Source organism: Equus caballus, chromosome 17 (assembly GCF_041296265.1).
Source record: "Equus caballus isolate H_3958 breed thoroughbred chromosome 17, TB-T2T, whole genome shotgun sequence".
Classification (NCBI taxonomy): domain Eukaryota; kingdom Metazoa; phylum Chordata; class Mammalia; order Perissodactyla; family Equidae; genus Equus; species Equus caballus.
In genome coordinates this window covers 100,339,686-100,366,023 of record NC_091700.1, presented here as the reverse complement: position 1 = coordinate 100,366,023, position 26,338 = coordinate 100,339,686, and the positions used below count along the sequence as shown (strand labels likewise).

The 26,338-nt window shown below is 60.7% G+C and overlaps 1 protein-coding gene across 50 annotated transcripts in view; it reads right to left on the bottom strand.

Moving 5' to 3' along the window:
• The window catches only part of MCF2L (MCF.2 cell line derived transforming sequence like), a 181,294-nt gene that overhangs the window by 43,820 nt on the left and 111,136 nt on the right, over nt 1-26,338 (bottom strand). For all 50 annotated transcript variants that reach the window (XM_023621868.2, XM_070240482.1, XM_070240493.1 and 47 more), the window contains 2 exons: nt 21,833-21,916; nt 16,297-16,411 (listed from right to left, as the gene is read on the bottom strand). In XM_023621868.2, coding sequence (XP_023477636.2) covers nt 16,297-16,411; nt 21,833-21,916 — 199 coding nt within the window. The remainder of the gene's footprint in view (nt 1-16,296; nt 16,412-21,832; nt 21,917-26,338) is intronic.

The window sequence follows — 26,338 nt, the reverse complement described above, 5'->3', positions numbered from 1 at the left end:
ACCAGTCAAGTGCTCCCAGAGCAGGGACCCGGGACGTGCTCCCCACCACCCGTCCGTGAGGAGAGGCCCTGCTGAGGGTGTGTGCCACGCGTCGAGGGGACACTGGCCCTGCTCCGCAGCTGCCCCCGGCTACACGGGCAGGGCTCTTGGCCACTTGAGGTGGCACATGGACTGCTGACTCAGCTGGGAATCATCAGGGCAACCAGACAGCGCCCACCTCTTGGGCTGCCGGGAGAGGCGAGCGAGCCAGCCGCTGGGCCCCACCACGTGCTCTGTGACGGAGACCCTCACTGTGGCTGCAGTGCCCCCCTTCTCGGAAGGACAATTTTCCTCTTTCCCGGAACAAGGCGTTGACCGCGGGGCAACTGCCGGCTCAGCCTCCAGCTCTGTTGTCCGGCGGTGGGGCCTTCGTTGTCCACAATGGGCCTCAGAATGTCACACCTGGTCTGAGCTTCTGAGCCCAGAAAACTCCCTTCTGTGGCCAAATCAAGCCAGTTTTCACCATGGAGCCCACCAGGCTGCTGTGGGCTGATCCGCGGCCCTCAGCACTGTCCTCCTGTTCGTGCAACACCAGGGCGCAGCAGGACAGCACTGCCATCATGGGCACGACGCGCCAGGGCCTCCCGCCCACTCAGCCTGGGGCACGGCCACGGCTTTCCCACGTCCCCCCCAACTCCTGTTCCCTTACGTTTGAACTACTGTGTGTAAAAACGTTCCACAGCACACAAGTCCTACGTTACGGCTGTGATCAGACACCAGCATCCCGAATGGGGTGATAGGAGCGAACATGATGAGAAAGCAAAGTCACCAAGGACATGAAATATATATATTTTTTTCCTGAGGAAGATTGGCCCTGAGCTAATATCTGTGCCCATCTTCCTCTGTTTTGTATGGGGGATGCCACCACAGCATGGCTGGATGAGCAGTGCTAGGTCCATGCCCGGGATCCAAACCCACAAACCCCAGGCCACCAAAGCCAAATGTACGAACTTAACCACTAGGCCACCAGGCCAGCCCCAAGGATGCGATATTTTTCAATTAAAATGACAGGTGACATGTAGGAATCACCAGTGAGTTTCCTTGAGGCACAAACACGTGCCCCAGAAGGGGGGCTTCTCAGCAAGGACACAGTCCCGGGGCAGGTGGCAAGCCTCGTCTCTGAAGCCACCACGTCCCACGGCAGTAAGACAGCTTTGTGCTCATTTCCCGCCGCCCCACATGGCTCATGGTCGGGACAGCGAGTGGGAGGGGCGGCGGGAGCTCAGTCACAGCTCCCCTTCACCCCCGGGCAGGCCCGGACCCTCCGGGGAGGAGGCACTTCTTGGTCTTCGGGGTTCAGGCACTGCGCTAAAAGCTCGACAGCTATTCTTGCTTTAATTCTCACGATGACCCCGTGAGGCGGGACTGCTCTCTCCAGCCCAGGGAAGAGGGACGGGCACAGACAGGTTAAGTCGTTTGCCCAAAGTCACACAGCAGGTAGCCCCACCATCTGGCTTGGAGTCCTTGCTCCCTGCTGCCTGTAAGCCACCTCCCAGGCCTAGTCCACCCCGGAATAAAGTGCCCCCCCACCCCCGGGCTGCCTCCTGTGTGGGGCTGGGCAGGGGCCCTCCTCTCCAGGGGTCCATGCACCACTCCCGGTATTGGGGGACGTGCTGAGGGGGACCCGACCCCAGAAGCAGACAGCAGAGATGCCCACACGCCAGGACCCAGTTTGGGGCCCAGGAGAACTCTCCCCCGTGCCCCGTCTCGCCTCCTGCCATATTCTGGGAACATTGTCTCAGTGGCGCAGCCTTAACTAACAGAAGGCATCTTATGTGAGGGCGTAGAGACCCTCACGCCTCCCCTGCGCGCCCACGACGGCCCCACAGGGGCCAGCAGCCCATGGGGCCCGTCCCCACCCCCCGCACTGAGGAGGGGCGGATCGGCTCACACCAGTGGAGGACCTGGAGCTTGCATGCCCTGCTCCTGCCCCCCACCTGTGACCTCGTGTGCCCAGGGGAGGGGGGTGTGGCTCACGCTTGACGGCACAAAACGCTGCCCCCCTGGGGTCCCTCGTGAGCAGAGCCTCGGCCACTGCGCTGAAGGTGGTGGCAGGGGGGAAACAGGGAGCAGGAATCAGAAGCTGGAAGCCACACAGAAGTGTCCCCAGTCCCCTGGGTACACACAGCCCTGCAGACGCACAGAGGTCAGCCTCCAACCTCCCAACAGTCGGCTCAGAGGGCCGGCCACCCTGGCCAGAGGCCCGGCTGCCGGGTGAGGCTGATGAGCTCACTTTTGGCCCAAATAGTGAAAATAGGCACAGAGCTCGCATAAACTACTTCTGGGATTCACCATTCCTTGGTGCCCTAACACTGCAGGGCTCGCTGGCCTTGGGCACCCGTGGGCCCGCTAACTCCACCGGGGTGGCCCTCGGTGGCCTGGGGCACACAGGCCCCGTCAGGTGAGGGTCCAACCTCCCCAGCGCAGGTGGGAGCAATGAGCGGCCCAAGAACAGTCTGGAAATAGGGGCTGGGTGGCTCCCTGACAGTGAGTCTGCGGTCACCCTGTGTCACATTTGTCCAGCTCCTGCCCAGCTGCAGCTTGCTCCTGGGACCCTGTGGGGGAGAGGGGGCTCGCTCTCGCCTGTTTAGACGCCAACGATCACAGAGCAGGGACGGTGGAGACGCAGGGAAACACGGAGTCAGAGGAAGAAGGCACCTGCAGAGACAATGGCCGTGGCGGAGAGAGCCGAGCGGGGAGGGGGCGAGGAGGAGACAGACCCACACGTGTGCACATCTCAGACTGCAATGCACCCCAGGCTCCCGAAGACCTTGTTGAAATGCAGACTGGGGCTCGGGAGGCCTAGTGGGGCCACCTCACGGCATTTCTAACAAGCTCCCAAATGCTGCTGCTGCTGCTGGCCCGAGCACTGAGTCCTACCGACGAGCCCTGAGGACTTTCTGAACCGGGAGATGCGGCGTCTGCGTATCTGAGCTTCTGCCCCACGAAAGAGCCAGGAAGCAGGTCGGGAACGTGCGGCGGCTGCTGGAGCTCAGGGCCGGGGCAGGGTCGAGGGGAAATCAGGACAGGAAGGAGGGGCGGAGGGCAGCCAGGTCATCAGCTCTGGGTTGCATTGGTTCTCTGGTGGCCACTACTGGCCTGTTGCTGCAGAAACCCTGAGCCTCAGGGAGCTGCCACCACCCCAAGGGTCTGCTCTGAGAGCGTCGTCCGCTGACCTTGGCCACACACCCCACCAGGGCCGCAGCTTGTCTGTCTCCCACGTGCCTGGCCCAGAGCCGGTGCTCAACACGTCCAGACGAACGAAGGAACAGGAGACTGGGGGAGGCCTCAGCTCTGCTCTCCACAAGTCCACAGCTGCAGGGCGCGTCCGGCTTCGTCTCTGCCTGTCCTGAAGGGAGCCACCCACCAGGCCACTGCCCCCTCCCCTTTCTGCAGCCTATGGAGGGTGGCATCCCTGTGCTCCCGGGTCTCTGCCCCCGACGGGTGTCAGCCAGTCCCTTGCCCAGGTTTATCCCTGTCCTCAGGCAGCATCCACAGCCCTCCCGCCAGCCCAGCCGGCTTTCCAATCTTCCTTCCACCAGCAGCAAAACGATCTCCTTACTAGTGGTTATAACTGTCCTTTACCGAAGTTAAACTTGTTGCTATTGCCATGACAGACTGAGTGTCCAGATGGACAACACCCAGGCCGTCCACAAAGAGAACTCTGACCCACGACCTACGGCCATCAGCCCAGAAAACCAACCCACTGTCTCAGCACCCAGCCCAGGCAGCCAGCCCGCCATCCTTACTCACACGTGCAGGAGGCTGACCGCTGTCTCCAGCAACAAGCCCAAACCCAAATCACCACGTGCAATAGCGGCCCCTGACGGCCGAGAGCTCCTGAGGCCCCGACGGCATCTCTCCTGCACCTGAGAGTCACTGTGGACACTGCAGCTGCCCGCTAGGACAGACCGCGGCCCTCAGGGTGGACATGGACCTGAGGGTCCAGCACAGCTGAGTTCGGTCCGTTGTCCCGGAGCGATAAACATCAACAGGTTGTAACAACCCAGGGAGGTGTAGACACAGCCTGGCTTCGTGGAAAGGGAGATGGTGTCGGGTTTACAGAGAGAATAGGGCCAGACCGGGTGAGTTTCTGAGCACCCGTGTCTCCAGTGTGGCCTCACTCAGCCCAAGCCAGGGGCTCAGAGCTTGCAGCCACAAGACAGTGAAGGGGCCCCTTCACGGTGTGAAAAGACCCGGCTACACTGGGTGTCTTGCCTGCGTCAGGGTGGACAGTGAGGGTCCTCAGAGCCGCCTATAAGGGGACTCCTCAGCCTGGCGCCAGGACAAGAGGAAACAAAGCCAGTGTGTGCCAGGGGGCTCAGGGGCCAGGGCGCACCCCAGCAGGAGGCACCACAGCTGACACCTGCCCTGACCGTCCCTGGATGGTGGGGGTGAGGTGCCCATGGGTCAGGGCGCACCCCAGCAGGAGGCACCACAGCTGACACCTGCCCTGACCGTCCCTGGATGGTGGGGGTGAGGTGCCCATGGGTCAGGGCGCACCCCAGCAGGAGGCACCATGGCTGGCATCTGCCCTGACCGTCCCTGGATGGTGGGGGTGAGATGCCCATGGGTCAGGGCGCACCCCAGCAGGAGGCACCATGGCTGGCATCGGTCCTGCGCCGTCCTTGGCTGATGGCCGGAGAGGCGTCAGCTGGGGCTCATCCATCCATGGCAGGGCCCAGGGTCCCTCCCGAGGAAGGCGTTCCAGGCTCCCTGAGGGGCTGGGCAGGGTGTCGGGGTGCTGATCAAGCAGGTGGGCCCTGGGGGCCAGGTGCACCCAGGGGGCCAGGGAATGGGCAAGGCCAGGGAGGTGGGTGGGTGGGCTGGAGGGGCAGTGGTGGGGCTGGGCCTGCTCCCCTTTCCCGGGCCCCCACTACTGCATTTCTTTGCTCTTTTCTCTGTTTTTCATCCCATATTTGGACACTGGTCTGTGAAAGTTGGCAAATGTGACAGACTCTTTCATTTCCTTGTTCTCCTTTTGTGAGGGAGATGCTGTGGCCAGGTTCCTCCCTGTCTACGTGACTTGCCCGCCCAGGTCCAAACTCCGCAGCCTCGAAGGCATGCCCTGAGCACTCAGCCCTAACCTGTCTTTTCTGCCGTCTCTTCTCTCCCCTTAGGATTCAGATCTCAACCCGCCAGACTATCACCTGTGCGACGCATCGATCCTACACTGGTCAGCTTTTCATTCCAGAATGCTCAACGGCAAGAAAAACGGTAAACGCTTTTTCAAAACTCTCACACGCGGTAATGTATCTGTTCTGAGTCACACGCAGCCCTGTCAGGGCGGATGTGGGTCAGACGCACACAAGGCTGGGCCGCCTAAATGCGGGGACCAGCCAAGGGGCCACGAGGCAGCATCGCCCCTCTTCTCCACAGCCCTAAGGGAACAGCTCACCTTCTCAGAAAAATGCAGGAATTTCTCTAAAGAGACTGAAAACTTACATTTTTGCATTCTTTATATTCAAGTTATTTTTTTCCATACCAATAAATACAATTCTTTTGACAAAAATACACAAAGAAAACCCAAAACCGTGCTATCTAGGAGAATCATCACGAACGTACTGGAGTTTGTCTGATCCAATGAACGCAGAGCGGGAGCGATGATCTTTGCAGATAGCGGAGAGGCCAGCGCGGCCTGCACCTGCTCTGCGGGCGCCCACACGGCGCAGGGGAAACTGGAGCGTCTTATCTATTTTTCAAAGACTGATTTCTAATCTAGCTCGAAAACATAGCTTCCTCCAACGACAGATGAGTGGATAAACAACAGGAGGCCCGTGCATACAACGAAGCTTATTCAGCCTTAGACAGGAAGGAAATCCCGACACCTGCTACAGCATGGACGACCCCTAGGGACTTTGTGGAGTGAAGTAAGCCAGAAACAAAAAGACAAATGCTGTAGGAGTCCACTCATAAGGTCCCTCGAGGAGCCGAATCCATGGAGACAGAAAGTGGACAGGGGCCGGGGGTGGGAGTCAGTGTTCAATGGGACAGAGTTCCATTTTGCAAGATGACAGTTCTGGAGGCTGGCTGCACAGTAGTGAGCATGTACCGACCTGTACACTCAGAAATGGTTAAGATGGGAAGTTGTATGTTCCATGAATTTTACCACAATTAAAAAAAATGTTAAGAAAACCACCAACCACATAGTCTCCTTGAATACATTTTAAAAACAGACAGACGCACACCACTGGCGGATTCTCTGCAACCAAGGAGCAAACTGCCTCCTGGGGGGCACCTCCTTGGGGGCTCAGACTCAGGCTAGAACATCCTGGAATCTCGTTACCTGCCTCAGGCTCGTGCAGCACCCCAGCCGTCTCACCTTTTCCGCCCCTGCCCTTTGCACAGGTCCTGAGACGGGCGCCTCCTCAGTCCTGACTCCACCGCCCGCCAGGCAGCCCCGAGCTCGTCCAGCTCCTTCCTCCACCGGATCTGCCTCTGGCGTCTCCTCTCCACCGGGAGCTGAAACTCTAGCCGCGCAGCCTCTGGGCGCTGTCTCCCCTCTGCGCCACCCCCAGGCCCCATGGGGCGGACGAGCTGGCGGGCGCAGCCTGGGTGCTGTGACAGCAGCGAGCGAGGGGCTTCCCAAACCCCGGGCCCACAAAGGGTCGCCACTTCCAAGTGAGGCAAGGGCTGCGGCCTCTCTTCTCAGGCAGGGAGCCAGGATGACAACCTTGGCCTTTTCTCCAACGAAGGGCATGGCCGATTTAAGTCGACCCCACCCCATCGCAGCTCTCGCCCTCCCACAGACGGAAGCGTTCCAGTCGAGCTGCCCAACGTGGCAGCCACTGGCCACATGTGAACTGAAATATGGCTAGCCCGACCCAGGGCCTGAACGTTTGCATTTATTTAGTTTAATTTTTAAATTTAGATGGGCACACATGGCCAGTGGCTGTCATACTGGATGGCGGTGACACAGAAAGAGCATCACACCAAAGGAAGGAGGCTCGAGGAGACAGGCAGCCTCTGGCTCCCCCAGGAGAAGATGACGGGACAGGACCCGTGTGGAGGAGGCCACAGCAGTGGGCAGTGGTCACTGAGCTCCCAGAGCTTCAGCCCACGTGGGACAATGGGCTGAGCAAAGCCACTGGACAGTGAATGGCGAGAATGGCCAATTACTTGCTAGTCACGCCGGCTGGACGGGGAGGACCCCTGACCAGAGCGTCTGAGAACTGTGATGGATGGGATTACCTTCAAGGCGTCCCATCTTATAAGCAGAACAAAACCAGCCAGACCTGAACAGGCTGCTCATTCAGCAGGATCCCACGGGAGACGGCAGGGCGAGTGGAATCCCCACTAAGGGGCGAGGGATCCTATGTTTGGTCGTCTACACTAGGGGGGTGACGTGGCCACTGAGAGGAGGAGGCAACGGTGCTGCCCAGAGGGAGGCCCATGATGCATCGCTGTGGCTGGCAGAGGGCTGGGATGTGACAGGCCTGTGCCGCCCATTTGGGGGAAGCGTCTGTGCGTGGGCAGAACAAAGTTCTGACATCACCCAAACCCTTAACCCTGGGGAGGAAGCAGGGGGCGGGGAAGCTCCCAATGCTGTGTGGGTGCGTTCTGAACTGCTCGGTTCACACTCACACTCACGCTTTCTGTCTTTATGTCCAAAAGTCAACCGAACCTTCAACTGGAAGTCATAGCGGCAGCGAGAAGTAAGGAACTTCTGGGGGCCGAGGTCCGGCTGGTCTAAAGCTTAGCCAGTAGGACGGGGCCACCTGGGCAGCCTGCAGTGGGAAGAGAGTCAGCTTGTTCCAGGCGTTTGTCTTACAAGTAATGCGTCAGGAGCGTTCCAGAACTCTCCACCGGGAGCCCAAGACCACATCTACTCTCCTGTTCCATTCCACGTGCACCTGCCTTTCTCTTTCATGTGGTCCCTACAAACGGTGCATGTGTGTGGGTGCATGTTTGTGCCCACATGTGTGCGTGTGCATGTGTGTTTATGTGCACGTGTGCATGTGCCTGTGTGCGTGCTTGTGCCCGTATGTGGCGTGTGTGAGGCTGCATGTGCCTGTATGTGCACCTCTTATGGGGTGAACGTGGCCTGTCACCGACAGCCAGCTAGGAGACGGAACTTCTGACTCCCCAGCAGCTGGGCGCTGTGAGCCAGGTCCCTGGAAAATCAACGTCATTATTGGCTTCAGTTAACTCTAAGAGCTCCTGAACTGCATTTTAATTGGCTCTGGAGAGACTGCGGCCGTGGAGGGAGGTGATCCTCTTCATATTATCTGCCCAGCCCTGGGCTTGAGTGACTGAGGCCCCCACGGCCCACCACAGGGGGCTCCTGCAGGAGCCATGGAAATGCAAGTCCAGGGTTGCTAAATCTTTTCCAAAGAAAAGCCAGCAATGTATCTCAATGTTGGCAACCCTATGCACGTGTGAGTGCATAGGCATGTGTGTGTCTGTGTGTGCATGTGTACATGATATACGCATGTGTGTCTGTGCATGTGTCTGTGTGGGCACACACACACACCTGTGTAAGGAAGCGTCGGATGACTGTTCATGGGGAGGGACAGGAGCAGACTGAGTTTGGAAATGTTATTTTTGCCACAGTGTGGGGGGTGCAAGGGGAGCTCTAGCCCCAGGTGAGAGGAGACAAGGAGGTTGGATTCGGGGTGCTTGGAGGTGGATGTGGAGGGGAGTGGAGGGAGGAGAGTTCCAGGTTCTAGAACAGCAGAAGTGAGGAGAGGAGAGTTCCAGGTTCTAAAACCACAGGAGTGAGGAGAGGAGAGTTCCAGGTTCTAGAACCACAGGAGAGTGAGTTCCAGGTTCTAGAACCGCAGGAGGGAGGAGAGGAGAGTTCCAGGTTCTAGAACCGCAGGAGGGAGGAGAGGAGAGTTCCAGGTACTAGAACCGCAGCAGGGAGGAGAGGAGAGTTCCAGGTTCTAGAACCACAGGAGGGAGGAAAGATCCAGGTTCTAGAACCGCAGGAGGGAGGAGAGGAGAGTTCCAGGTTCTAGAACCACAGGAGGGAGGAAAGATTCAGGTTCTAGAACCACAGGCGGACGGAGGGACCCAGACGTTCAGGCCCAGGAGCCGCAGCACTCGTGGCCCCCGGACGGGCTCTGTAATGCCGCCCCCCGCCCCCGCCATTTGCCTTGTGCTAGACTCAGAGGCGGTGCACAAACAGCACGTTAAGTGTAAAAGAAATCAAATGGTGACTGCTGCTTCTTTTCCTAATTGGGTAATTTCTATCGGCATAAACATGCTGTTATTTCTTTCATCTTGATAGAGAATCTCGTCTGCCTCCTCTCACGACCTCCTCTCACTGCCCATTCCTCTGCTCCCTTTAGTAGCAGAATCCTGGAAGGACGTGTCTACACCCATTGCCTCAGACCCTGCTCCTCCCATTATTGTTAAATTTACTCCAATCAACATTTTGCTCCCAACTTTCCATGGAAACGGTTCTTGTCAGCGGTCCCAAAGGCCTACCAACCTTCCAACCTATGGGGAGCCCCCACAGCCCTACAGAATCTGGGGGTAGCCTCCCGCTCCTGAGACCCCAGCTAAGGGCTCGTTCCCCTCCCCCCCGCTGTGTTTCGCCTCCCCCTGCCCTCCTCCAGCTGGAACACCTGGGGCTCCCCCTCTGCCCACCACCCCACTCCTGGGGGCCTCACCACCCAACTGCCCACGACTCCCAAATCCACACCCCAGCTGGGACCTCACCCCAGAGCTCCAGACGCACACACGGGCCTTGCCTGACCTGACAGCCCCCCTGACGTCCAAGTGATGTCTCAAACCAGACTCGACCCTCCTAGCTGCTCCTGCCCTCCCTCAATCCTTCGGGCTTCCCCAATCCCGTCCTCCTGCCTCGCACCCTGCATTCCCGCCTCCCTCCTCCCCACATCCAGCAGGAAGTCCCTGGGCTTCTCCTCAAAAAAAGGCTGGAAACCATATTCGCCACCCGCACAGCTCCCTCCAGGTCCTGACGTCACCATCTCCCCAGGCCCGCAGCCCCCACCCCTCCCGTCGGCCCTGCTCTGGCCAGCTCTTCAAGTCAGGTCATGGTCCCTTTGTCCCATTTCACTGAGAACAAAGCCCCTCTTTAAAGGGGGTCACCATTCCACAGTGTCAGGGGGCCCCTGACCCTTCCCTCACCTCCCAACTCTGTCCCCGGATGCCACACCCCTCCCTCACTCTGCTCCTGCTCCCTGGTGCCTGTGCTGCAAAAGAATATGACAGAAGACGCCTCCTGGTCTCTGTGGGGACTGTCCCCATGACTGAGTTCCCTCCTGGGGGTCTCTGTGAGGACTGTCCCCATGACTGAGTTCCCTCCTGGGGGTCTCTGTGGGGACTGTCCTCATGACTGAGTTCCCTCCTGGGGGTCCCTGTGAGGACTGTCCCCATGACTGAGTTCCCTCCTGGGGGTCTCTGTGGGGACTGTCCCCATGACTGAGTTCCCTCCTGGGGGTCCCTGTGAGGACTGTCCCCATGACTGAGTTCCCTCCTGGGGGTCTCTGTGGGGACTGTCCCCATGACTGAGTTCCCTCCTGGGGGTCTCTGTGAGGACTGTCCCCATGACTGAGTTCCCTCCTGGGGGTCTCTGTGGGGACTGTCCCCATGACTGAGTTCCCTCCTGGGGGTCCCTGTGGGGACTGTCCCCATGACTGAGTTCCCTCCTGGGGGTCCCTGTGAGGACTGTCCCCATGACTGAGTTCCCTCCTGGGGGTCCCTGTGAGGACTGTCCCCATGACTGAGTTCCCTCCTGGGGGTCTCTGTGGGGACTGTCCCCATGACTGAGTTCCCTCCTGGGGGTCCCTGTGGGGACTGTCCCCATGACTGAGTTCCCTCCTGGGGGTCTCTGTGGGGACTGTCCCCATGACTGAGTTCCCTCCTGGGGGTCTCTGTGGGGACTGTCCCCATGACTGAGTTCCCTCCTGGGGGTCCCTGTGGGGACTGTCCCCATGACTGAGTTCCCTCCTGGGGGTCTCTGTGGGGACTGTCCCCATGACTGAGTTCCCTCCTGGGGGTCCCTGTGGGGACTGTCCCCATGACTGAGTTCCCTCCTGGGGGTCTCTGTGAGGACTGTCCCCATGACTGAGTTCCCTCCTGGGGGTCCCTGTGAGGACTGTCCCCATGACTGAGTTCCCTCCTGGGGGTCTCTGTGAGGACTGTCCCCATGACTGAGTTCCCTCCTGGGGGTCTCTGTGAGGACTGTCCTCATGACTGAGTTCCCTCCTGGGGGTCTCTGTGAGGACTGTCCCCATGACTGAGTTCCCTCCTGGGGGTCTCTGTGAGGACTGTCCTCATGACTGAGGGCCCCTCCTGGGGGTCCCTGTGAGGACTGTCGCTCATGACTGAGGGCCCCTCCTAGGGGTCTTTGTGAGTAGTCTCCCCAATACTCGGGTCCCCTCTTAGGGTTCTGTGAGGACTGTCCCCATGACTCAGGGTCCCTCACCTCCTTTAAGTCACCTTCTCACAGGGCTCCTCTCTGACTGCCCCTCTGGCGTCCCTCACCTCCTTTTTCCCTTTTCTTCCTGTTTCATAAACACATCCCTGTCATGTCTTGTTTAATTTACAGGCAACGTGAGCAGCAGGAGTTTCTCTCTTTGTCACTGGGGGGTCCACGTTGCCCAGCACACAACTCCAGATGGGAGAGCTGTCAGAGCCTCTCCCCCTGATTCTCTCTCAGTCGTGGAACTGTCTGTAGGGAGGTCAAGGGTCGCTTCTGGGGCAGGGCGTGCGGTTCACTGTCACTCATCACCAGTCCCTGGCGTGGCCCCACCTGCACCTGGCAGATGGTGGCCAACGAGCCCCATTAGGAACTGCAAGGGTCCTAAGCACGTGTGTGGTGATGCCACCCTCCAACCACGACGGGTGCGCACAGGGACCCCCCACAGGTGGCCAGCACACTGGCTGGACAGCAGCTGGTATGCTGACCATAAACCGTGAAGTCCTTCCACACGCACCTGATTGAGTCACTTTTCAAAAGACCGACAATACAATCCGTTTCCACGTGTGTCAGATGCACCTGCACCAAGCCCGCCTCCTCTGCTCGTATTTCAGAGGGAGCATGGCTGTCAATCAGACATCAGGACTCACAGGGGGCACCTGTCCTTCACGCATCCTAACGGGAGGAGCGCGAAGTCAGCAGCAATGGACTCTTTAAAGGATAAAGTTACACCTCGTTGAGGAGCTGCGAGAGTCCACGTCCCCGAGATCCGTCCGCTTGACGGCACCGGCTCTAACCCTCGCTCCTCCTGGGGCTTGCTGGCTCGGCAGCTCCCTGGATGAGCCGGGCCAGAGGCCTGCCTACGTGAGGAGTTTTCCCCCTTTCTAGAAGCAGCCTGCCCACCTCCCCCGCTCCAGGTGGTTCAGGATGGGCGAAAGGACTGACTGCAATGGACGCCGTGTCCTGCAGGGGGCAGCGCGCCTCTCCCCTGTAAATGGGGGCGCATTTGGGGGACGTTCGCCAGGTCCCCACAGAGAACAAGGGGGTTGCCCCACATGTGGGTGCTGCTCAGTAGGGGGCAGCCTGGGCCACTGCAGCTGCTTCTGGACGCGTCCCAGTGTCACCGTCTGCCCCCAGCATGAGCTGTCCCCTGTCCTGAGACACGGCCGCACTGACCCCACTTTTCTTCCAGACACACAGTGTTTCTCCCCGACGCTGTCCGTGAGCTCTCTGGGATGCAACTGCGTGTGAGCTGCTGGAAGGCAGCATTTGTTTCTTTAGAACTTCACCAAAAACCAGTCCCTCCTTCTGAGATGGCAGCTGGACTGCACCCCCTCAAGGTTCACAGATGATGTTGGGGCCGATGGGCTGGGGTCCTACACCAGGGGCGGCCCGGATCCTCACGGTTCTGCCAGGGCAGCCACGCACGGGCCGCCCAGCTCCCTCTCTCAGTGGGCCTCCAGGTTCGTGGGGCGCTGCTGCTGTCTCCTGAAACGATGGACGTGTTGGGTTTTATTGTTCAGGAGTTTTGCTTCTGGATGAAAAGGGTGCAGTGGGTCTGACGGGGCCAGATCCACCCGTCCAGCTTCCGAGTCCCTTAGCATCCTCAACGGGAGAGGAGAGAAGCTCGGATGGAGCACAAGCCCACTCCCCATGCATGCTCTTCTCCTTGGAAACAGAGCCTGCGGGTCTGGGCTTCAAATACTCAGGCCGGCCTTCCGGCCCCTCCTGCAGCTCGGGTGCCATAAAGCGGAGAACGCAGTCAGTCCTGTGCCCCAGGGGAAAACGCGCATCTCCTGCCCTCCGACCTTGCAGACAAAGCGTGCATGTGATCTCGGAGGTCGGCGTTTTGAAAGGCTCCATTCTCTTGGGAATAAGAACCCCTTAAAACGAAAGAAGAGGGAAGTGCAGGCTGCTGTTCTGACAGGAGAGGAGACGAGCCGCCAGTGAGAGACCGCGGGAGGGAGCCCTTGGCCCGTCAGGCGGCTAGGCGCCTGTGAACTTACTTTATTCGTCCACAAAGGACGTTTGTTTGTCCAGCAAATATTTACCAAGGAGCCATGTGCCTGCTCCCAGCACCTGTGACACAGGCAGACACAGACCAAAACCAAGCTGTGAGGCAACAAGGACTGCTGGAGATAAGCCCCACCAAGCCAACAAGCTGGGTGGGCGAGGAGGCAGGGAGGAGGGGTGAGCTTCTTTCTGTAGGTGGGCATGATGGAGGACTGCCCTGAGGAGGTGGCCTGGAGTGTGAGAGGGAGCCATGTCCAGAGACCTGGGCTGAGGGACAGCAAGTGCAAAGGCCCTGAGGCCAGAAGGTCTGAGGATCAGCAAGACCAGCGAGGGTGGTGACCCCCCCAGGAGGAGACAGTGACAGCCCAGAAGGTCCCGAGAGGGCGTTAGGGACCCAGCTGCCCTCCAAGCATCCTGCTTGCCTGAGGGAAGAAGGCGCCTCTGATGAGGCTCAGAACGCTGGACATTCACATTTCCAGACACAAACGGACTCTCTGACTCTAAACCTAACAGTGGCCAGAAAACCTCAGTCTCCCCTGCAGGGGGAGGACTGACCCCTGAACACACTTCAGGTGGCAGTGGGGGACCAAAGAGAGCCTATGACCTGGGCCGCTCGTTCAGCCTGGTGCTGAGCCGTCACTGCAGGGAGGCCACCACCGCCCTCATGGGGCACCGAGTTCCAGGTGTGCCAGGTCCCAGCTGGCGTTCGGGAACCGTGACTACGGACACAGAGAGGGCTCAAGGTCAGTTTTAATCTCAGGACTTTGGATCTGAGATCCCTAAGTGGGTAAGAGGAGAACAGAATGGAGAGAAAATGAGACGGGCAGTGAGGCGGCCACAGAAGGTTCTAGAATCACTCCATCAACAACGGTGGTGGAGCCCATGTGAGCACTGAGCTCTCTCGGCTTCCACAGACAGCCCCCAAATTCTTCAGGTTCGGGCCAGTTAGGGTTCAGGAACAGTGAGTAGGTAACTGAGTGACTCCAAATATCTTCTAAAAGGAAATGAGTAGGAGGAAGTTAGAACAAAGAGCAGTGGCCCCAGCTCATGGCTGGAAGGTGGGGGCACCCAGCGCAGCTCCGGGATCCAAGAAGAGATTCAGACCGCTGCACACCGAGGGTTCACCAGGAGCTCCGACCTCCCCTGGACGAGGAGCTGCCCCACCCCAACAGACGTCCCCGTGGGGAGGCTGAGGCGCGGGTGCAGGAGCCCTGCCTCTGGGGGACCAGACTGACCGCACAGGGCGCCCACAGTCACAGCCCCAAGCGTGGGCGTCTGGTCTTCTTGTAAAGTCGCTTCACCCCCTAAAACCACCGCTGAGTTCAGTCATTCACGCTCAGATGGCCGCCCCTCTTTGCTGGTCAGCTGGCCCCAGTGTGGCCCCACCGCCAGGGGCTCGTGCAGCGTCTCTGTCCAGTAACCGGACACACCTGGCGCCACAGCCACGATCCCGGGTTCCCACCCCAAGGGGAGCCCGTGTCTTCTGGGCGCTTTCCAGACGCATGATCTTACTAGGGTGCTGTCACTCCTGAGGTCGGGTGGCCTCCTCTACAGACTGGGTGTGACAGCCGCTCCCTGTCTCCGTACCTTTGGGGCCAAGGGAGAAAACAGATGGAGACCCTTCGCAGCCTGGTGGTCCCCACCATGAAGCACGTCCCTCAGCCCCTTGAGGGGCACAGCCGGCCACAGGGGCCCTCATGGAAGGTCGCTCGGCTCCCAGGGTGACCACTGTCCCTCCCAACTCAGCTTGGCTGCCCGGGCCCTGGCACACTGAGGGGTACCGAGACAGAAAGGTCAACAGAGACGGTGACCTCAGGCCACACCCCGTGTGACCTAGGCACAGAGCACCCACGCTTCTCCTGCCAAGTGACCGCTCACCGCTCACGTCTGTGCGGAGGGCTCCCCCAGCTTAGCCGGCCTCCCTTCCTCCACTGGGCAGGTTGCTAGAAGAATCTATGCCCCCCCTGATGGTGGTGAACAGTTGTTACTGGTCAGCGGCTTTTCCGTGACAGGTGTCAGCTGATTAACCTTTCCGTCTGTTTTCTAGATTAGACTAATCGTGGAGCCCTAGCTGCCAGATTCTGAACCGGGTCCTTGAGGGCGGTGAGGGCTGAGGAGCATCCTCGAGCACCCAGGGGCCTGAGCTTCGTTCCTCGCACAGTCTCCCTGCTCTCGTTTACGTAGCAGGAGGAAGAAATCGTCACCTCAAGGCACTCCCGTCCTCACACGGTGTGCTAGGCACTGAGCCCTGGACAGAGGTCCGCGTCCCCACCACTCCTGAGGGTGAGGGGCATGAGGCCAACCCCGCCACGTGGGGTCTGACCCCCGACGTGGAGGCTGACGCAGCCCAGCGCCCCCGGGAGACACAGAGGCAGGATCCCTAACTTTCTGGGGGACGGGTCCGGCACTGCTCGTAATAAAACAGCACCAGGCCCAGACAGCCGCCTCTGGGGTCAGCTGTCCCCTGGGAAGGACGGGAGGAGGCCTGGCCCTCGGGGACGGTGAGGGGGCCATGGAGGTCAGACCCCCGTCCGGAGGGTCTCATGGCCACTCCGCGTCACAGCCTCCGTCTCCCTCGGTCACCGGCTCCTCAAAGGGAGGGCTGTGCACCTTCCCCACGGGAGGAAACATCCTGGGCTCAGCTGGACCCCGGGGCTGGGGGACAGGCCGGAGCTGGACATCACCACAGGGGAGGTGAAGGATGTGGCCCCGGGGCCGGAACCAGCGGATTCCTCCACTGCTCATCTGCGTGACCTCGTGCAGGCCCCCAACCTCCCCTCGGCCACCACGTCCTCACGGACGCTCGGCCCTTTGTGAGCCACGTCAACCCCCCAGGAAACAGCGACACGCACCTGGGGATGCTGGTGAGATAGGTCATGACATTCTGGAACTCCTTGTCTGGGACGTCGCTGAAGGCCGGGTAGTCCGGGAAGGTGATGACGGGGCTGCCGTCCTGCCCCCGCCCGCCTGTGGAGAGAGCAGAGCAGCTCGTAACACGGGGTCCCCACTCCACAAGCCAGCAGACTTCCCGCGAGCACCGAGTCCTCCACCTAAAATCGAGGGCGTTCCTCAACGTCAACCTCTTTTATTATGAAAGAAATGCCTGCTGCTGAAGGAAGTACTTGGAATGCGTGAAAAAGTGAGACAAATTAAAACCGTCGCCCACTATCCGCCACCACGAGGCAGCCAGCATCACACGCGCTCGTTCCCCCAAAGTGCTTCTGTGCACTTCCTACCTGACGGGACTGGGTCGAGCACAAAGCTGGCGTCCTGCCTCTCTCCTAACGTCGCGACTACAGTTTCCTGTGCTTTGTACGTGGTGTGGCTGATATTTTAAACACTGCCTAACGGTCCACGCAGGCTGAGCCCTAACGACTCACTAGGGCTCCGGGTGGGTGTCTGTTGGTTTCTCCGACCTTCCGCTTGGTAGGCAATTCCGCTCTGAAGGGGCCCTTCGCATCGTGAGGGGAGGGGAGGGTACAGGTGGAGCCAGGGGGCTCCTCCAGGGGAAGGCACACTGGAGAATTTCACCAGGAAAAACAGAGACGGCGCCTGAGGCATCAGGACCAGCGGCCAGGGGTGCGTGTGGGGGTCTGGAAGATGAGGGCGGCTCCAGTCAGATGAGCCCCTGGGAAGGGCCGAGCTCACAGGGGAAGGCTCTGGGCTCACTCTGATGCACACTCGGTCTGAACCATCCCACAAACATCCAGAGAAGCAGCGGAGAGGGCCGGAGGGGCGGACAGGCTGGAGTCGCTGGGCCTGGCTGCAGGTCTGCCGCGGGGTCCCGGGCGGCCGGAGAGGCCACCACTGCGCCCTGGAGGGACGGGGTCCATCTCTCTCCCCTTGGAACCCGAGTCCAGGCTGATGCCCTGTTCTACCCGTCAGATGCGGCAGAGGGATGCTGTGTCGCTGCCAAGGCCAGGCCGAAAGACACTGCCGTGTCCGCCCTCCCTGCTCGGGGCCCCGCCTGGAAGCCTGCCATCGTGTGGGCAATGGCCTCACATCCACCAGCCTTGAGAAGGCCCACACACAGCTGGTGGGTGGGCAACATGGAGGAGCCTGGGGGTGCCACATGTGTGAGTGAAGCCCCCTTCAATCCAGCCGGCCCCCCAGGTTGGTGCAGCTGGGGAACCACCCCAGCCCAGCCACGTGGGGCGAAAGACACCCCCAGCCAAACCCTCTCTGAACCCCGACTCACAGGATTACAAGTCAGTCAGGAAGTGGGGCTGTTTCAAGCTGGCTAAGTTTTGGGTGGTCTGAGCATCGACAGACAGTCTCATCGGGGCCGTGCGGCCATGGCTGCTGCCGCCATCCGGGTCTCACTGAGCAGATGGGGTGGCGTGCCTGCAGGGGGCCACACAGCAGCCTCCCGCCACACCACGCACTCACTGGGGGCACCGTGTCCCCAAGCACTTTCCAGGTGGTTTTACGCCTTCAACCTGATTACGTTGAAGACTGACAGCAATGAGTGTCGGTGGACGTTGACATAATTACCCTATAAAACCAAACCCTCCGGGGTATTCGGTCTGTAGGAGCCAAGAGGGCAGATTCCTCCTCAGGGAAAACAGCCCGCAGTGGGGGCCGGGCCGGGGCTCAGGGGTCACCTGCACCAATGCCGACACTCACGGGAAGTGACCTGGTGGAGCAGGGACATGGGAGGGAACCACCTGGGGAGGAAGCCATCCTGGGGAGTGGGCATGTCCAGTGGCGTCACTCGGCCTGACATGGCGGGACTGAGCGGGTCCCCGGGAGTGGAGCCCATGGACCCACCAGGTGGCGGAGAGTCCCACCAGGGAGCTGACCCGTGTTGGTTCAGCAGGCGACACGGCCCCATGGTGGGTGATGGGGACACGCTCCTGTGAGGGCGCCGGGGGCACATGGTGAGAGGTTCCGCAACCTCGGGGGTCTCACCCAAGCTCATGGGAACCCGCCTTGCACGCAGTCCCGTTCCTTGACATAAAGGGTTTCTCACCAGCCTTCACGCCCCATCCTCTCCCAGCCGCAGGGCCCCCGATTACAGGGCCTCACAGTGAGCCCACGTCCACAAACCCCGCAAATCCACATGACTCGTGTTCCCGTCATACCCGAGGGCAGCTGTTTTCTCTCAAAACATTGCAGGCAGAGTGCGGGTGGGGCTGAGGGTGAGTTCGGCTGAGCCCCAGGGCGCGAGGGCCTCTCCAGGCTGGCTGAGCAGAAAGCAGCATCGGGGAAACAACGGGCTCACCCACGCCACGGCCCAGGAATCTTCCGGAACCCCTCTTGGGATTCACCTGGAGACACTTCCCCGTATTTGGCAACAGCAGATTCTCCTGTTAAAACTGATTCGTTCCTTAAGAAGAGTCATTTGAGTTAAGTTGCTGATTAGGGCGAGCGGTGTCCGTGGTCAGCAAACAGAACACGATGAAAGCCCCTGCTCCTGTCATTTCCCTTCCAAAGGGGCTGTTAGGAGCTTTAAGGGACGGCCTTCAGGAAGCAAGCGCGGCCCGCGGGGTGCCCATCCTGAAGGAGGAGTGTGTGGCGAGCCGTGTGAGGTGCCTTCCACCCGACGCTCAGCAGACAAAGGCAGAGCAGACTCTGAGATGAGAACCTGGTTCCGAGCAGACGGTCGTCCTGTTTTCTGCTTGTTTAATCAGGAATAAAGCCCCAGAGATGGTCGGGTTAGCGGTCCAGGGCGGGGAGGACAGCGTGGAGGTGGGACCAGAGGGCCTCCCGGAAGGATCACGGGGCACATGCATTGGCCAGCGGGAAGCTCGCGCCCTTGTTGCTGCAGAAGCTGAGTCGCAGGGCAGCGGGCGAGGGCCGGAGCTCGGAGATGAAGACACTCCTGCGGGGGTCAGAAACGGCTCTGTGGGGGGCAGCTTCAATTCGAAATGTCACAGGCAGCCGGGCTACAAACAGTCCCTGAGGGGGAGGCCACCAGAGGGCCGATACAAGGGCAGAGCTGGGTCCACCCTGTCCACACCAGGGTGCTCAGCCCGGGGCACTGGCAGAGTCGGGGCACAGTCTCGGCTGTCGCACTGGTGGGGGTGCTGCTCCTCGTCCTACAAAGTGAGGACGGACCCCCTAGGGGACAGTGACCCCATGGGAAACATCAGTGGTGCCGGCTGAGCAGCCCTTTCCTTCAACCTTCCTACATACATCCCACATTGGGGTGGGGCATCCCAGGCAGGGGGAGACATCCCCGGGGGGGGACATCTTAGGTATGTGGGGACATCTCAGGCAGGGGGTGACATCCCAGGCACGAGGGGACATCCTAGGTACGGGGGAACGGCAGTTTGCGCTTGGGTGGGGCAGCGAGGGCATGATAACTAGCCGGAGTCTCTTATGTTAAAGGCTGAACGCCCCAATTTCCTGATGGCGGGTGGACGGAGGGGGTCAGGGGAGGAGGGAGACTCCGCCCGGGCTGTGTTGAGAACCCGCAGTTTCCACGAGCTGTGACGAAAACCCAGGACTGTCCAGGCTCGTTTCAGACATTTAAGCTTGTGATGTTGCGCTCATTTTCCAACAAATTCCCACAAACTTGCCAACGTAAACCAGCACCAACGGTCAGCTCAGCTGTGTGGGTCGGGAGCCACGGCTTGCTCAGTGGTCTCTGCTCAGGCTCTCGCTGGCCAAATCGAGGTGTCGGCCGGGCCTGTGGTCTCACATGAGGTCATCCCGCAGGCCCATTCAGGTGCTGGCGGAATTCAGCCCCTGGGTTGTAGGACTGAAGTCCCCGAGTTCTTGCCGGCGTTGCTCTCAGCCCCCAGAAGCCCCCACATTCCTTGCCGTGAGGCCCCCTCCACCTTCAAGGCGGGTGGTGGGGAATCTGTCACGTCAAATCCCTCGCACTTGGAAGCCCTGGTGCAGGAGGAGCCTGGTCGTTTTGAGGGCTCAGCTGATTAGGTCAGGCCCACCGAGGGTGACCTTACAGCCAGCTGATTTGGGACCTTAACTACATCTGCAAAATCTCCTACCAAAGCACCTGGATGGTGTTCGAACAACAGAGAAAAGGTGTGTCTGGGGCCTTTGGGCCGTTATGGGGTTCTGCCTCCTCCCCAGGCACCAACGGGATAACCATGTGATGCGAGGCGGCACCGGGATTACTACCTGGAAGAAGGTGAAGGTCATGAGTCTGGGTGACCAGTGCACTAAGCTGTGGGCCTTTCAGGGTCCTGCAGCCGTGTGAAGAGGCTGGGAGACTCGAAGGAACCAGCCAAGGATGGCAGCTCCTTCTCTATGTGTTTCGCTGCATCGGCCATGACCCTTGTCCTGTTGGGGAACTGTCATTCCTCTGTAGGGGACCCCGTTTCCCCTGCCTCCTCCACGAGGCCAGGCCCCTCACAGCGATGGCTCCACTGTGAAGACCAACAACGTCATCTCGCAGTGGAGAATTGCTCCCAGGCTCCAGGCTCCTGCCCACAACCCTGAGTTCTCACTGAGGCACGAGAACTTGAGCAAAACCTCAGGGCTGCCCATTGCGGGGCAGGTCGGGCACAATCACGAAGGCCGGTTGAGAGAAGCTCCTGGCACAGGGCCGGGCAGATGGGCCCGGAAGGGGAGGGCGGCCCTGGGGGTGCAGGGCTGGCTCTGGGGGCTCAGGAGGGAACCCTGACCCACTGGTCCAGGGCAAAGGGCCGGCTGTGCGGGGGCCGAGGTGGGCAAAGGGTGAGCCGACTGCCAGCCTAAGGAACACGTGCGTATCTTTTCCAGACTGAGCCGTGGTGGGAAGCCTCGCCCAGATGGAGGGTGACCACGCAGCCCCAAGGGCGAGCTGCAGCCAGCGCAGTTGTCACGCCCTTGCAGCCTCGATGCACCAGCACCGGCCAGCAGCTGGGGTCGCGCAGCATGGCCAGCAGACAGGATATCCCCACACCGGGGAGGTGGGACCCGGACCTGAGAGGAGGATGGCAGCCGGATGGGGACACAAAGTGACCCCAGGACAGGCCTGGGACAGTGCCAGCCCTTGCCCACGTCAGCCACATTCCAGGGCCCTCTCCTGAGGATGGAGCTGCAGAAGCCAGACGCGCTCACTCAGAAGCCCCAGCCCCTGACGCTGCAAGAATACGCTGACTGGCCACACCGCCCTGTTCCTGCCTGACCTGTTGCGGGAGAACTCTGGATCCAGGGGACCAGGGCCAGGAGCACTTGGGCTGCGTCCCTCTCGGAACCCTGACTGACCACCGGCTCTTCCCGAGGCTGCTTGCCAATGAGTGCTGAGCCGCCTCCTGACGGGCCCCGCCAAAGCATCTTGGGCCCCTGGTAAAACCCAAAGCAGGCGCCAGCACAGGCTGTTCCAGTTTCCCCCACGTGGAACAGGTCCACTAAGGTCACGGAGCGCCAAGGGGAGGCAGACCCCTGGCCGTGTAGAGCCCCTCCTTCCCGGCCCCGGCCCGGCCAGGCACTCACCGGACAGATAGGCAAAGCGCTTCCTCAGCTGGTCCTGGATGTCGGCGGCGCAGAGCGGGGTGATGTCCTGGTGCATGATTTCATCTGCAGGGAGAGCAGACGGACACACCGTCATGCGGAGGAAACTCTGCCTGGCCCGCTACGAGCCTGGTCAGCCCCACGCCAGCCGCGCACCAGCAAACACCCAAGGGGCAGCGGTCATGTGCTCGGAAATAGGAATTCCAGTTTCCAACACGCAGAAACCTTTGTTTCTCCGAGAACAAAACGCTGTGTGCTGAGTGACTCATCAATATTTAAAATGTGGTGTGTCAGAGGCACAGAGAGAGTGAGGGAGGGCCCGAGGAGGGACAGGCGGCAGAAGGGGAGGCCGGAGAGCAGGACGGCTGGGATGCCTGTGACAGGGGCCTGACTCCCGAGACGAGCAGTCAGCGAGCTGCACTGAGAACAGACACGGTGCTGGGTCCCCACACGTGTGAGAAGTGGTCCCGGCAAGTCCTGGGGCCTCCCTGGCCGCCTGTGCAAGGACTTGCTGGTCAGGGAGGGGACCAGCCTCTCTAGTGGGTCCTCGGCCCCCGGACACACACGTGAGGAACAGGCAGAGGCCTGTGCCACACATGGGGCCTCGCTGCCCACCTGGCACTGAGGACGGCACCGAGCTGCGTCCCTGAGCCCGAAGCGGACGGTGAGGACGACCTGGCCGTCTGCAGGCTGCAGGTTCTGGACCAGGGATCTGGGAGTAACCTGGCCGCACCTCCAGCCACGCCCTGGAGGCATCGACTGGGAGCGAGAAGATTCATAAGACTCCAGGGAAACCTCCATCCAGGGCGTCGGCAGGGGGACCAGGAGCCGGCGTGCCCCGGGGTCTGCGGCCTATCTGAGCGGACACCAGGCTAGCTGTCACGTGCCTGACGGCCAGTGTCTTATGTCACCAGACCCCAGCTGTATGGGAAAACCTGCGGTCCTGAATATTAACACAGTTTCTCTGAAGAGAGTCATGACTCACTCTGACGACCTGCAAGTCGCTTAAAGGTGGGTTCCTCTACCCCAGTCTAAGACGCAGGCCCCCAACAGCCTGGGATGCGGCACACGGAGCTCTTCCACCCTGAAAATTCCAGCGGAGGCAGCGAAATGCTCTCCGTGCCAACCAGCCTTGACCCTGCTCTTCCAGTCTCGCAGACAAGCAAGTGTCAACAGGTGACAGTCAGACACGCAGGCGGCCCCACAGATCCCGGTGGTGTCATGTGTGAAAATGGCAACCGTGATGACGGGCCTGCCCTGGGCTCTGCCTGTGCTGACGAGCAAGTGACCAGCCCAGGGCGTCTGGGCTGGCCAGGGCCCCACAGGGCGGCTGCGGCATTCAGGGTCAGGAAACGAACATCAGGGAATGCGCATCAAACTCAACAGGTCCCTGGCCTCCCCCGGGCAGCCGGGGCGGCACGCCACCTCCCCGCGAAACGTCTCAGAGGCTTTCTCTGGTGGGAGGAAAACAGGGCTGGAAACACCCGCTCGGGGAGAGCCGGAACTACTGGTTCAGGTCCCAGATGAGGTGATCGTGGCCGTCCACACCTCACGGGCGTGGAATGTGCTCGCTGGAATGTGCTCGCTGGGACCGATACGCAGCTGGTTCGGGGGCCGCAGGCTGATTCCACGCTGCGTTTTCCTTCTCCCGACTATCAAATACAGAACCCGCACTCCCTTTCCTCAGACTCAACCTCTGCAACCCGGGCAGCACGTCACCAACATGCAGGCCCCCGGAGCAAGGGGCGCTCTGAGCCTGGAGACATTCCAGGGGCAGCGGAAGCGGCAGGACACAGTGGCGGGCAGGGCCTTCAACAGGCGGGGCCCACCATCGGTGAAGAGGCGGATGCTGGGCCATGATCCTGGGGAACCCGCCCCGGCTCTCGAGCTCTCCCGCCAAGACTCAACGCTCAGATGTCGCCAACTCAGAGAAGAGATGCATGCGAGGCACCGACGGTGGGACGTCCACGTCGTTCTGAGACTCAATTCTGATCCCAGAGCCCTCGGTGGAGCCCCTCCTCCCTCGAGCAGACCCTCATTCCCGAACTCACTGACGGGCACCCCGGGCTGCCTGTCTCGGTGTCCAGCTCCCCCGATGGCAGGCGGCGTTCCCCCATGTCCGAGAGAACTGATATTACTGACCCTTCCGGTACCTTCTGTGATCCAGCAACAGGCTCACTGGCTGGACCATCATCATCGTGAATTTGGTTCCATCGAGGCACGTCTGTGGGGCCTCCTCACCCACCCTCCTCTCCAGGCGCTGGTCACCTCGCATTCTAGGAGTTCCTCAAATGGGCTGAGGTCCTTCCAGCTTCAGGGCCTTTGCACAAGCTGCCCCTCTGTAATGCTCTCCCATCTCTGCCAGTCTAGTCTCACTTTCTGGCTTCTGAGCATCACCCGGAATCCAGCTAATTCGGCAGAGGTCCCTCTGCTGTCACATAGGCCGGTCCCCCTACCTCTCGCTTATCTCAGGCCCTCAGGGCACAGACCGGGAGCCCCAGACCACAGACGGCCACAGTGCGTCCACCCCCAGGCTGCGGCTGCAGAGCCCGACACTGCACTTCCTGCGGCAGAACTAACTCTGACGCTGTGCCTTGGACCAAACCCCTACTTTAGGTTGAAAAACAGAGTAACTCTGCACACAGCATGTTGGAAACCGCACAAGGGTGGGCCCCACTGACGGACACACATCTTAAATGGCCACCGACCGCTCCTCGTACAGTAGAAACAAGGAAGGACGTCTTCCCACGGGTGCTAAGGCCCTCGACCTCCACGGCCACGTGGCGCCTCCTGTGGACAGCGGGCCCTGAGCGCAGAGTACCCGGGCACGTCCCCGTCCGCACTGTGACCCTGCACCTTCCTCTCACCAGGACAGGTGGTGTTGCTCTCTGTGCTGATGGGTTTGCAGGCTCTTCGTCCACTCTACGTAGTTCATGGAGGAGTCACCCTGCGACCCCGCGCAGACGGAGATGGAGAAGCATGAGGGGACACCATCGTGCCTCCCTTGCCGTGTGTGTCTGGGGCTCTGGGGTCAGGAGTCTGGGACAGGAAGTGGGTCACCCAGCCGCGGCTCAATGGCAGGGTCAGGCAGGGCCCAGCTCCTCACAGAGCGGCTCTGTGTGAGCACAAAGCCCCCCAGACAACCAGCACCGGCTCCCACATCCTGTCTCGCCAGACGTGAATGGAGACTCCAGGCAATTACCCCCTTGAGGACGGACGGCAGGAAGGGCCTCGACTTGGAGGGTGGGGGAGGACAGCGCTGCCCTTTGGGGCCCCCACAGGGCGGGGGGACAGGGGGGCCAGGCGCAGGGTCCATGGGCTGATGCGGCCCCTGCACCGGCTCTGGGAGCCCACCTGGGAGGCGGCTCTCTCGGGCGCACGGCAGGGACAACAGCCGGCTGACCCCTCCAGTGGGACTCACCCCCGGCTCGCGCTGTCTTGACTGTCCTGAGACCAGCTCGGTTCTAGGCGAGAACAAAGGGGGGAAACCCTGACCGCGGAAACTCATTCACACCACGTCGTCGCCCGGAGCCTGGCTTGCCCGGGCAGCGGCCTCAGTGTCCAGGCGGTGGCACTGTTCTTCTATCTCAGATCTTTCATCCTGGAACAACTGGACAGCCCCAGGGGACTGCCTTCCTCTCGCCAACTGGCTGAGGGGTCTGCTTTATTTTAGGACAACCACTTCAGAGGGGACGCCGGGCAGCATCTCGCCCATCCCGTCCCCTCGAAGGGACATCTGAGCCTCCGCTTTGCTCAGAGTGGCCGTCTCAGGCAGCGAGGACACAAGTGGTGACAGGGGCTGGGGCAGATTTAAAGCTGGTGGGACCCTGAAAACCCACTTACAGATGCCCCGCATCCCGGGTCAGGGAGCCCCCGTGTGCAGGGAGTGGCTTCAACCCACGTTCAAAGGCCGGGCCCTGCTGGTCACTGGTGACCCTGGTGGCCGCTTGAAGAGAGACAGGAGCCTGAGAAAGGCTGCTCAAAGGGCTCAGCCGCTGGGGAGGGGCCTGGGCACGAAGCCCCTCAAGGGCTAACTCTCTTCTCTGGGTTCTGTCCGCCTCCAAGTCCACACCCAGAGGCTTCCGTTTATTCTCAATCAAAACACAAAAGCGACGTCTTTTCACAGCCCCAGGTGGAGAGCCAGCGGGTTACTTCACCACCACTTGGGTGGGATCCCCACGCCGCCAAGCCCACCCAGGAACCTCCAACCAAGAGCGAGTGTGTGCGGCAGGAGGAAAGGAGGCCACGGGGTAAAGTCCACACTGAGCACGGAGGAGCCGTGTCCAGCGCCGTGGGTGGGGCACGTGGGCATCGCACCCGGCCAGCTGTCGGCGTCCCCATGGTCGGGGCAGAGACCCTCCCTCCCTATTTATGTCCCAGGGAGGCCTGTGATGGCCACTCGAGATGCCTGAGGTTGGCGGTGACCTGGGTGCTGAATTTTCACGACACATCCTGTGTATTTTTAGTGGTCATTTGCTGTCGGATTAG